Source organism: Tyto alba, unplaced genomic scaffold (assembly GCF_018691265.1).
Source record: "Tyto alba isolate M040663 unplaced genomic scaffold, T.alba_DEE_v4.0 Super-Scaffold_20000042, whole genome shotgun sequence".
NCBI classification, from domain to species: Eukaryota; Metazoa; Chordata; class Aves; order Strigiformes; family Tytonidae; genus Tyto; species Tyto alba.
In genome coordinates this window covers 6,030,349-6,042,896 of record NW_024881293.1, presented here as the reverse complement: position 1 = coordinate 6,042,896, position 12,548 = coordinate 6,030,349, and the positions used below count along the sequence as shown (strand labels likewise).

General features: G+C 42.3%; 1 protein-coding gene across 1 annotated transcript; it reads left to right on the top strand.

Moving 5' to 3' along the window:
- Positions 1 to 2,125: 2,125 nt before the first annotated feature.
- TNFRSF18 (TNF receptor superfamily member 18) lies at positions 2,126 to 8,356 on the top strand. The gene is made up of 6 exons (XM_033007491.2): positions 2,126 to 2,367; positions 4,598 to 4,732; positions 5,233 to 5,320; positions 5,824 to 5,912; positions 6,876 to 7,016; positions 7,295 to 8,356. The coding sequence occupies exons 1-6, from the start codon at positions 2,193 to 2,195 to the stop codon at positions 7,444 to 7,446; spliced, it is 780 nt and encodes a 259-aa protein (XP_032863382.1). The 5' UTR covers positions 2,126 to 2,192; the 3' UTR covers positions 7,447 to 8,356.
- Positions 8,357 to 12,548: the final 4,192 nt, after the last annotated feature.

The following is a 12,548-nucleotide window of genomic DNA, read 5'->3' as shown; positions in this document are numbered from 1 at the left end:
CCGGGGCTGGGCCCGGCGCTGTTTAACACCTTTGTTGGTGACACGGACAGTGGGATCGATGCACCCTCAGCAAGTTCACCCACGACCCCGAGCTGTGTGGTGCGGGGACACGCGGGAGGGCAGGGATGCCATCCCGAGGGACCTGGGCAGGCTGGAGAGGGGGGCCCGGGCAAACCTCATGGAGTGCAACAAGGCCAAGGGCAAGGCCCTGCCCAGGGGCCGGGGCAATCCCCAGCACAAACCCAGGCTGGGCGAGGAGCGGCTGGAGAGCAGCCCCAAGGAGAGGGACTGGGGGTGCTGGTGGGGGGGAAAACTGCCCGTGAGCCAGCACCGTGCGCTCGCAGCCCAGAACCCACCCGTGCCCTGGGCTGCAGCCAGAGCAGGGGGGGCAGCAGGGCCAGGGAGGGGATTCTCCCCCTCTGCTCCGCTCTGGGGAGACCCCCCTGCAGTGCTGGGGCCAGCTCGGGGGCCCCCAACAGCAGAAGGACATGGAGCTGCTCGAGCGGGGCCAGAGGAGGCCACGAAGATGCTGGGGGGGCTGGAGCAGCTCCCCTGGGAGGCCGGGCTGAGAGAGTTGGGGGGGTTCAGCCTGGAGAAGAGAAGGCTCCGGGGAGACCTTCGAGCGGCCTCCCAGGGCTTAAAGGGGGGACAGGAAAGGTGGGGAGGGACTCTGGATCAGGGGGTGGAGGTAGGACGAGGGGGTGATGGTTTTAAACTGAAAGAGGGGAGATTTATGTTAGATATTAGGAAGAAATCCTTCCCTGTGGGGGGTGAGGCGCTGGCCCAGGGTGCCCAGAGCAGCTGTGGCTGCCCCCTCCCTGGAAGGGTTCAAGGCCAGGTTGGACGGGGCTGGGAGCCCCCTGGGCTGGGGGAAGGGGGCCCTGCCTGGGGAAGGGGGGGTGGGACTGGGTGATCTTTAAGGTCCCTTCCAACCCAAACCAGTCTGTGATTCTATGAACAGTGTGTTGACTGTCCTACTCTCTGAGGTCCATCAATGTATCTTCAGGAAGAAAGTGTAGAACACGCTGAAGGAAGAGTGATGGTGTCTGTGTGGGAAATTTATTCAGGATTCATTGGATGTGTATGAAACTGAAGAATTATCAGGGCAAGTGTCAAATGCTGTAGGCATGGCATTTTCTAGAGGTGCTCATCTCTCTTCACAGATCTGACTCTCCCTTGCCTTAACCTATTTGTCATCACATGCTGTGTGGAAAAGAATCAGTTAAAAATTGCTTCTGCATCAGAATTCATCTGTTCAGTTGAGAATGGGATTGAATATTAAATACTATCTTCTCTGTGTACACATAAAAGCAACCACAAGCTACAGAAGAAGCAAACCCTACGGTACAATGAAAATAAAGGGTGGGGAGTGGGGGGGAGCAAGCAAACTGTCTACTCATAAAGCAGAGATGGAAGTTTCCATATGTGTTTGTATGAGGGAAGACATTTTGGAATTGAAACCCAGCAGCAGGCGATGATTACAGGCAACATGTCTGTGCCTCTGTACGATTTTGCTGAGCAACTGTCTTTTCTTACCTAAATCCCAGGGATGTGGGGATCAGAGAGGTCTCTGATGAGGCTATTGCAGCTATTTTAAGTTTTGGTCTCGGGGCTGATCTTGCAGCCTGTGGGGAAGACAGTATTCTTTCTCTTGATTTCATGGTATCCATACGCAGTTACACTGGCTTTGGAAAATTATTCAAGAGTCTCCTGATCCATAGTGAAGGAACTTGAAAACAATTAACAATCAGGATTAGAAAATCTGAGTGGATGGATGGACTTACATTGCAATCTGATAGTTAAATCCTTGGAAGTTTCTAAATTCATTAGGAACTCTAAGTCACAATGAAATAGTCTGAGAGGACTGAAGTTCACACACTGATTTAATTTGCATTCATTTTTAATTGTATATCAACTTGCAAAACCCTTTGAAAATCAACTTATGTGATGTTACATCTTGCTCTTAACCTGCTGCTCTCTTAATGGAGTCAGTGGTGCATTGTTGCTTAGCCCTGCTTTTTTAAGAATTTGATGATGTAAAATAAAATCCTTTCCCCGCCCCTAAAGAAACAGGAAGAGTGCAGCCACAAAAAGCAGAGTGCTTTCCCACAGTGTCAGGGGAAATAGTAGTTTTGCAGGAAAGTCCTGATACAAGCCTACCCTAGTGTGCTTTTGGCTGTATAGCTCAAGACATGACTGAACAGACAAGTGAAGTCAGTCACCTCAAGATTCGAGCTTCCTTGCTGCTGGTGGTGTGCCTATGGCAATGGACACAGCAAACTCTGGCAACAGCATGCCAGGATGGTGAACTGAGAATAATCAGTAAAGGTGAGAAGAAATGCTGCCCCAAATGCAGCTCAAACACAGGTAAGGGAATGATGTGTCTGTCTTCTTTCTGTTTGTCAATATTGTTTTATGTCAACCAGGGTAATCCAAGTGTGGGGAACAGAGGGGGGTGTGTGTGTGTACATATGTAAATGTATCTTGAGGAACTGTGTATGCAAAACGCAACGGCAAGGGTTTCCTTCCTGCCTCCTAAATTCATAATGTGCCTTAGCTATAAACTTCAAAGCATCACAGTTCAGGTTTGTTAGGTGCTTATACTCCTTATTCTGTAGTGGGAAAGGGAAAGCTGTTTCTGTGGGTTGATCTTGCCCGTAAAGAAAGAAGGTGTTCACTTAACACTGATTCTGAGCCCTTTCTCCACTCAAACACGGTTGCAAAGTTTGTCTGTGCCATTCAGACTTCAGAGAGAATGCAGGGGGTGACACTCTCTGTAAGGCAGATTTGTGGTCCTAAAGAGTAGGAAGCATCCCACTTCAGTCCCTCCATTCTGTTGACTTGTGCTTGTCCCAGAAGCAGATGCACAGGCAGGGGCTCAGGTCATCATTAGTTTCAACAGTCTGTTCTAACCAGCATCCTTGCCTGGTCTTGGGATAGTGGCAAGAAGGTAATGGATTCTTACTTGCCTGTAATTTTAAAGTCAAATTAAGGCACTAGAGGTGGAACAGGCTAGCTGTAGGACTTAGTGGGTGACATTTCTGTGCCTGTTAGGCTGAAGGGCAGAACAGGTGATTCTAATGGCCTTTTCCACGGCCCCAGGAACAATTCTTCCTAATTTAGTAATGTCCATAGCAGTAGCCAGAGCTGAACAGTAGGGAATATGCAGCTGTTTGTATGACCTACAGCAAGGAATGTGCCTTCTTTTTCTGTTTGTCCTGAAACAGGGTTGCTGGAAGCCTTGTCTAGCTAGTATGGTAGTGCTGTTGTCCTGCAGGTTATCAACAGGATTAGCCAAAAATTTACATCCTTCGTTGGTGGCTAGGTAGGAGTCAGCCTCCCAGATACTAATAGCTCAAATATATCTGCCTCAGCCAACAAGGACACAGAATTCCCTGTGGAAGGAGTGAGTGGACAAATAGGATTTATGGGAACAAGCAATAAATAGGTGAAGAACTTCTCACTAGTGTGGACACCCCAGGGTATTTCCCTTCCCACTGAGATAGTTATTCAGCATGAAGTAGGAGTGTCATTGCTTGGTGAGATCAACTCCAGAATCACCCACTAGTGATACACAGAAAGAAGCACCCCCAGGCTGTTTCCTTTTTGCTGCCAGACTTCATTAAGTTTGGAAGGCCAGTACAAGGAGACCAGTGGGCAGAGGAAGACGTGGGCAGTTCCATGGTGGCCCTGTATGTTCCATCACCAACCTCAGGAAATAATCTTTGCTTGATCTTTTCTACTCACTGTGGGTTTTTAAGCACACTATTGAACTAGCCAGCACTTATCTCTAAATACTTTTTTCTTTAAGGTTTTATAGCCACCTGGTTGGACAGCACTGTTCCTCTAACTGGTCTCCAGCTGCCTGTAGAACTACTTTATACTCTTTACTGATGGGATCAGTATATATGATCAGTCCTTTGCTTTCATGAACCCAGGAGCCTCTCAGAATTAAAGATGATACTTTCTCAGTGCAAGTAAAGTTCACAGCAGAACTCTAGAAATAGGACAGAAGGTAGGAAGGGTGTTGGGTTTATGGCTTGGATTTAGACCCACTTCTGCCAACAGAGTGTAGGAAGCAGCTGCTATTGCTAGGAAAGGCATGGAAAAGGAGCTCTAGTTTTACTGGCCAAGGATCTTTTGGGCATCCGTCCTCTAACATGACTGAGCCTAACTGAGAAGAGCTCTGGCAGTGTCCTGAGAGCTGACTGGATGGCTACTTAATGTGTAGTGCTTCCCTGGGGCACTGGCAGTGCCATCCTCACACCACAGTGTCTAAATCTGCACAGTGTAGTAAAGCAAACCTGCTGCCTTACTTCTGTCTACCACAGCCTACACTGGTATTCCAGATAAGAGAGAAGGGCTACAGTGGTAAGTCATGCAGTGCTAAGATAACCATGGTGTAAAAATCAGAGTGATACTGAATTTGAGTACTTTAACCTTTATCCAGTATGTATGGGAGTGACATCTTTCTGGTTGCATTTTTTCCACCACAGCACAGTATGGAACACTTACTGTGTCAGCCAGTAAGACTAATGATTAAGTTAATTTCTGGTCTCTGTGACAAAGACAAGTCTAACTTCTTTCTTCTTGGCAGGAGATGACAGTGTATGTCAAAATGTTGAGGACCATGACTGCAAATGTCGCCAGGGATACAGCTGTACTGATCGTGAATGTTCCTACTGCAAAAAACTGCCTGAATGTGCAGAGGGCGAGGAGCTGGTTAAGCTGGGTAACGAAAGAAACACAAGTGGCTCTAGTTCAATATAAGTGGCTGGCTGAGCAGCAGACAGTTCCCTTCACTTATTATAACCTGCTTTTGGGAAGACTCGTGATGCAGAGAGAAATGGCATTTATACTGTGGCTTCTGTGACTAAATTTCCCTATTTTATAACTCTTCCCTTCTTAAACTTGAGACTTTCATTTTCATGCTCGGACTCTCAGTATTACTTTTCTTCTAAGCTGCTAGAACTGTCAGTGGAAGACTGTTTTACTCTGTGTTGCCTCTTAACTTTACACCCTCTGCTATCAGATCAGACTGTTCTGTAAGGGGTCCACCCATACATTTTCCAAAATGCAGAGGTGGCAAAAACGGCTTATATGTTTCTCCAGGGGGGTTGATTCATAATGCAGAAAGAACGGAGAGGGAATGCATTGTGCTGTAATCTGATGTATCCCCATCTTTCAGTAAAGGCACTGACCACTAATAATTCATTTTCTCTTTTCTTGTAGGCATTTTAGACTTCACATTCAAATGTAAACCATGTGAGATAGGAACCTACTCTAATGTTAAGAATGGCTGGTGCCGTAACTGGACTGAGTATGTATTTATTGATACTTTCCTTCTTTGGAAATATGCATGATAAAATCATCAAATGATTAATAATTAAAATAGAAAAGAAAATTGAATTGAAGATGAGATCACCAATGAGATTAAATGATGAGTTTTTAAAATTCAGCAATATCTGATATCTCTTTCTCCCTTGGCTTTATAAACAGTCAGTCTCAAAGCAGAACTTAAAGACAAACTGCTGTGTATTCAACTTGCTTCCAAGTCCAGCTCAGACTGGTGCAAAATTATTCCAAACATGGACACCACTTGAAACAAAAAGACTAAAAAAGATGTGCACATAAACAATTGTGATGTAGTGTTACCTTGTTGGGGAATAGCCATAACTTTACCTGCACTGCTATAAAGAGGGGAAAAAAGAAGCAAGTTTTGGAAAGAGTGGAGGGTAGAAAGAAAGGGAGACAAGAGAAAGGCTAAAGGGGAATGATGGAAAGGCAGAGACATTCTGAATGTGACTCTTTTTCTTCTTTTAGTTGTGAAAGTTCTGGATTTCTAACAATCAAGCAAGGCAACAGTACACATAATGCAATATGTGATTTCCCTGCTAAAGATTTGGAGAAAGGTACCTTCTCACAATGATTTGTTTCTCTGAGCCTATAACTTTTCTCTACACTACAAGTTGGTGACTTGCTGCATAGTTATTGTCCAGAGCTTGCTATCATGAAAACTTGCTTTGAAAATCACTGTTGTGTTTCTTGCAGTATTAATATAGGTAGAATTTTTGACCTGGGCAAAGATTCCACCATTAAAGCACTGTCAGTAATAAAGGTAGAGAAAAGCCCAATAATTGTCCTTGAATAGAGCACACCTATTTGGCAAATTATCAGTTTTCCATTGACCTGCTCTTGCTGTTTTGCTAGATTTTCTTAAGAAGGCAATTGTTTAGTTTGTCATCCAGTTCCTTTACAAGTATTGGTTGAGTCCACAACACCCAGAAATGAAATCTCATGTCTTATGAATCAAATTAGATAGGAGTAAGTGGCTACAGGCTTTGCAGGTACTGAGTATCTTGAAGACAGCAAGCTGCACTGCTCCTGCCTTCCCCCCTCCTTGCTCCTACAGTGAATTGGTGCCTTTCAGGTCTGGGCCCTTCATTCAGAGAAATTTAGTTCTGCTGAGACAAATTGTAAAAAGGTGCTACTTTCAACTTCCATGAGGCAGACACAAGTGTGAAAATGTGGCTTGCTGTAGTGCTATTCAGGGAAACATTGAAGCCAAATCCCTCAAAAAAAAGCAAGTACCAAAACAGAATAGATACAGCAAGTGGTAGCTGCAAGAGAGAGACACCGAACAATGAAGAGATCAGGCATGTGGGGTTTTGGATGAATGCTTCTTACCACAGACACTGATCTATTGCATGACTGACTTGGAGCATCTCAATTTTATTGCTAATACCTGTTCTGGAAAATTATTTTCCACAGAAAGAGGAAATTAATTTCTAAATTTCCTTCAAAGAGCAACCTTTCCTTTAACAATAATCTGAGTGCATGATTTCTTAATCTTTATTAAATATATTTAATTGCAGCTCCTATTACAAATGACTCTCTATATACCACCATCCTGGCCATCCTTACTGCAGTGGCTGTATTTGTTCTCATCTTGTTGACCTTCTTCTTGCATTTCTGCATATGGTCACTGAAGAAAGAAAAATACCACACAGCTGACGGTAAGCGCACCTGTGTGGATTTCTGTGAAGCTTTTCAGTGGCAAACGTGTCCTTTGATCCAGAGTCAGAATGGAATAAATTAAGTTGAATAAATCAAGTGAATACGGATTTACTCAGTGATTTTGGGTGGGTTACTTAGTTTCACGAAGGTGCAGTGCATCACCTGTATCACTGTGCTTTCCTTAGAGAGAAGCTGTATTTGTAAAAGTAATGGGAAGATACCTGACATGTATGAAGACTTCTTGTATGTGCAGTGCTTTTGCTTATTCTCACTGCAGATCTGGAACATAACTTCCCTAGGCTGCCGGCGGCTCCACAACTGTCACACCATAGGGAAGAGACTTACAGCTGCCAGTTTCCAGAAGAAGAACACGGAGACAAAACACCAGAAGAAAAGCCTTGTTATTTCCACCCTCAGAGTCTACAATGAAAACAGAGAAATTGCAGTGTGCTGTGAGAATGGGGAGCTGAGCTAAGCTTTTCAAAAATAAGAAGGGAAGGGCTGGGTCTGTAAAGCATCATTATATACATAGCAATAAGGAATGGGTTTCGGGGGAGTTTTGCTTTGTTTCTTCTCAACAAACCTGACATTTAGAAACAGAAAAACTGCTAAGTCAGGATGAAGTTTAGTTCAGCTTCATTTCATTATTACAGGTTTCCTGGTTTGTTTTTTATTTGTTGTCATTTGTTTTTTTGTTTTGTTTTGTTTTGCTTTTCCCATGAATGCTCTTTTCAAATTTGTTTGGGACCAGGGACCCTTCTTGTCATTACTCCCCTTTGCATCTTCTGCACGTCTCTGTGGTGCTCCACAGACTGATACATGTGTAGAAGGCCGTTGTCCTGCCATCAGTCCCTTCAGGGCTGCAGAAAATATGGTAGTACCTATAGGCCCCTCTGGCAGCTTTCACAGGCTATCCTTATTTCCAAGATGTGTCCTAATGCTCACATCAAGAGAAAACGGTATTGTGCCTACCGACCATATCTACCACTCTTCTTTAAGCAGAAGGTGCTTTTCACTCCTGCCAAATTGTCCCCTTTGTTGTGCAGCAAAGAGCCATTACTCTTAATCCATTAAATACTCCCCAATCCCAACAGAAGGTGTTGGTTAGTCTCAGTGCACAGAGGTGCCGGTGTGACACCACCATGGCCACATCATTTGTGCTTGCAGAGATTTTTCTGTGCAAATTCTGTGATTGCCTCATCCCCTCCAGGAAAACTAAGGGAAGAAGGGAGTAACATTCATCCTCCTTTTCTATAACTCAGCAATCCTTGGTACCTGGAATACTGGAGATTACAAAAGGGAGACTTCTGAAAGGCTGAAATGGGGATCACGCTGTCTAAAGACATTCAATTTAATGTTCTCTTCTCACCTAGTTTATAGAGTAGGATAAGACAGTGAAAAACAGAGAAAAGCCCAACATTTGTTCTTGATACTTTTTTTTCCCCACCCCAGAAGAGAAAGGAACAGTGTGTCTGCTGGTGTATTCCAGCACAGCTCTCGTGACTTGACCATCACATGAAAGATGTTACTTCCCTTACTGAGAATTGTACCATAGGGGGTTTTTTTTAATGTCAGATTAGCGCTCCTCCAGCTTCATAGAGCTCTAGCATGGCTAGAATTAATTGTTTTACCTGAATTTAAAGGGACAGGGTTTCAGCTGGAGTTGGTTGCTTTCTGTGAATTGATGATGATTTCAAATAAGAACCTAGCCTGTGGCTTCAACTAGTTAAAACTTGCATGTCTTTTTTCTATAATTACTTTTGTGTTGTGTGACTGCAATATTAGATTCAAAGCTCTGGATGCCTTCTGGCTTGGCCTTCTGGTGAAAGCCACTTGGATTAGACACTTTTATGACCAAAACAGCTCTGAGCAAAAATGAGTTTTGATTCAGCCTTCACATGAAAGGTTAAAAATATCTCGTAGTACAGCCATTACATCAGCTTCCTCACGTTTTCTTACAGATAACGTAAACAGTACAGGGCTTCTAAATTAAATCCTAACAGAATAATGAAATTTCTGTTAATCAGCTTACTAAATGCTCAGAGGGGATTAATCCAAATATGGATGTCATGCTGTTTTCAGCAGGGCTCCGTGAAATTACAATATCTGTGGAGCAGAAGTTATTGCTTCCACAGATGTGTGTTGCAGAAGCACTTGAACAGAGAATCTGGAGAAGTGGGACAGGTTATTACCTTGGTAAGCCAGTGACATTGTCTCTGAGCTCCAAGGCAGGCTTGGTGAGACTGGATAATGATCTACTGTTAGACTTTCACTGAGGTGACTCCATGACCTCTCTAGGCAACCCAATCCCGTGACTGGTTTCAAGTCAGAGAAGGAGATGAATTTTGTTAGTTAAAATTTATATTATCCATTATGACTATGAGGAAGAATTGACTCTTCAGCATGTTTTTAAGCATTCATAAACTATCATCTCACCTTGCTTTCTTTAGTCTCTCTCTTATCCTACTTCACAGGTTGTGGTTTTTAGACCTCTTAGTCTCTCTCTCTAAGCTCTTTCCAGTTGGTCTTTCTTAAAGCCTTCTCTGGAGGAGGTCTTGGCAAGCTTGAATAGAACTGAAGGATTAATTTTATGATTCATGGACATGGTTTTATTGCTGAATATTTTTTCAGTGATTATGTCAGGAGGAGTTATCCTGTCTTTTTTTCTTTTTTCTTTTTTTGTTTTGTGCATTATATAATCTTGTAACTGGGTGAAATAATTGTAATGGAAAATGAAGTGCAAAAGGTTATCCTACTCACTATAATGTATTCCTCTATAGTCCCAGTTTCAATCTTCTAGCTTCTCTGTTATTGTGTTTGCTGCAGCTGACATCCCTATACCTTAGCTTCCACTCCATGTAAATGGGAGCAGTGATACTTCTCAACCCTAAGAGGATGTTGTGAGACTTAATTAGCACTTTCAATGTATTTTTGCTTTCTTTGATCCTCTTACTGTTAATTCTTGTGTTACTGATAATTTTTCCCATAGGTATCCCTGTGTGAAATTCATTTAAAAGGAGTGAGTTTTCCTCCACTGCTTTGAGAAATGTGCAGATTCTTAATTGAAGTGGACAGTAGATTCAGCCAATGAAAGTTGAAAGTGTTGGACTGGATTAAACAGGATAACTTTTTTGAAGTGTAAGACTGTGTCTGCCGTGTAAGCAGTTTCACTGTGGGATTTAATATAGTCAGAAGTCTAAACACCAGCTAGTAAAGACACTTCTTACTGCTACTTCTATGTTGGCCATGTTTATTCTCGGCTCTATATTGAGTCTTCTTGTTTGTTTTTTTTTTTTTTTTTTTTTTTAATGTTTTCAGCCAGAATTATGATTGTGGCCTTCTGTAAAGGTAAAATAAATTTGAAAATTGAATGAAGTGCCTATGTGATATAATTAAGCAAATTGGAAAGGTGGGGGTTTATTCTTTAGGTTGTCCTAGTGTTCTTGGGTGCAATTAGTTTTACTTTCCCCATACACTTCCCCTCTCTTCCAGAACTCTGGCTATTTCAGCAATGTACCCCAAATTCTTCTGTCATTGAATTTTAGATTGGTGCACTTGCACTTTTTTCCCTTTTTAAGCAAGTGTCTTAACGTTTCCGGACTTGTGGCTAAGCCAGCTTTTCAGCTACCCACTACCAAAATAGCAGGAAACTGTGGCTTTCAATTTTTTCCATTCCTGACAGTGGCAGAGAAGTGGCAATATTTTGGGGAAAAAAAAAAAATCAGTAGAGCTTACTATCTGAGGAATTAAAGATCTGAATGTGTAGTGGAAGTGTGTGCCTCTGGAGACATGCAGCAGATCTTGGTGAGGTGTACAAGACACTCTGGGCTGTGGGTGTTGAACAGCCAGCACTACTGCCAGTTAATACTGAAACATGATGAACAGAGCCATATTATTCATTGGAAATTTGCACAGTGGCCTTTTGGGTTTCTATATGCCTACCTTGAAGAACAGTTCCACTTCCTGCTTACCTAATCACCTGACTTTATGGCTGCTTATTGATGGGAAAAACAACCAATTTCCTGACTTCTTAAAGCTCCAATTCAGAGGGAAAAACCCAAAGTGTGAATCATTTAAGCCCTGGAGAATTTCAGTAAAAGAGCTGCTTCTTCAAAGGAAATGAAAGCTATTGGCTCAGAACAGTGAGCTTGTAAGAAAACACTATATTTAAGTTTCCATTCAGATAGAACAATAGCTTTATTTTAGCAGTATGCAAATATTGCAATATTTGAATCAAATCATGGCTGATTTTTGAGCTCAAATCCCAGACTTTATGGGGTTTTTCAAGTTCTGATTTGTACTTCAGCTTGATCACTGTGTATGGACTGTAGGTTAAAAAAGGCTTCTCCCTCAAATCATTTACGTCCAATTAAATGTCTGTAGCATTTATTTTTTATTATTATTTGAATCTCTTTTCAAAAGAGAAAATAAAATATCCCTGAAAAACATCCCAAGGCTTCCAGAGGCTAAATGATCTAAGAGGCTAAGTGAGGCTGAGAGGCTAAGCTGGACCCAATGCAAATTGGGCATTCTTCTGATGTACAGACTTTGTCAAAATTAGCAGTATAAATTAAACCAAAATTCCTTTACCATAAATAGAAACCACAGGGAGGGTTTTTTTCAGTTTCCTCTGTTGTGAATACAAGTTAAAAAGATGCATTTAGCTCCTCTTCTTTAAGATAGTCTTTCTTAAATTTCCATATGTGCCCTGACCATACATCAGGTTTACAAAATACCTGGCAGTCACTACCACCATCCCCTCTGAGAAATATCTATGCTCTTGCTATTGCTACTGCAATTCTGAACTCTGTTTAGCCAAAGAATTTCAGTTCATAGGGATTGTGAGATACTTGTCTATACATCGGATTTGTTTGACGCTAAGCTTTCCTTCTCAGATGTGGTCACAAATTTGACATTTTACCAGCTGTGACAGGCCTCAGGTAAGGCTCCAGAAAGAAATCTGATCACGTAAACATATCCCAAGCTTAGCTGCTTCTAGAAGCCATGTGCAAAACTAATAGTAGAAATTAGAGCCAAGAAGCTCTAGAAGGGATACTTAGGCTAACAAGGACTATCAAGTTATTAAATACTCTAGCATGAAAGAGTGGAACAGCACCTGAAAGCTGAAGCAATTAACTTCTGTGAAGCAGGCTTCATGTTCAGGTTCCACTCATAATCAGAAGGTGGTTTATAAATATTAAATATTATTAATGTAGGTTGTTTGGGGTTTTTTACACAGAGACATTTATTTTGAACTGATGTGTCAGTAGAAGGTAAAATAGAATAAATAACCATTAATGGACAGAACCAGTTGGCATTCAACCATGAGATCTAAAGGAAATCAAATGCAAAGCAGCTGAATTACTAATGACTGTGAGTACACTATCATTTACATTTTTCTTAGTATTAAAGCAATGGAGGGTGACATACACCAGGACAACACTTCTAAGAGCTCCAGTTTCTGTTTGAGAATGTCTCTAAACCAAAGACCACCAGGAGTGGGAAGAATATGCTGGGAAAACCACCCCAGA

Excerpts from the sequence above, each read along its gene's own strand:
- TNFRSF18 (XM_033007491.2), top strand. The coding sequence starts at position 2,193 with ATGACTGAACAGACAAGTGAAGTCAGTCACCTCAAGATTCGAGCTTCC. Across the intron at positions 2,368-4,597 it reads CAAATGCAGCTCAAACACAG|GAGATGACAGTGTATGTCAA; the intron begins GTAAGGGAATGA and ends TCTTCTTGGCAG. Across the intron at positions 5,321-5,823 it reads TGGTGCCGTAACTGGACTGA|TTGTGAAAGTTCTGGATTTC; the intron begins GTATGTATTTAT and ends TTCTTCTTTTAG.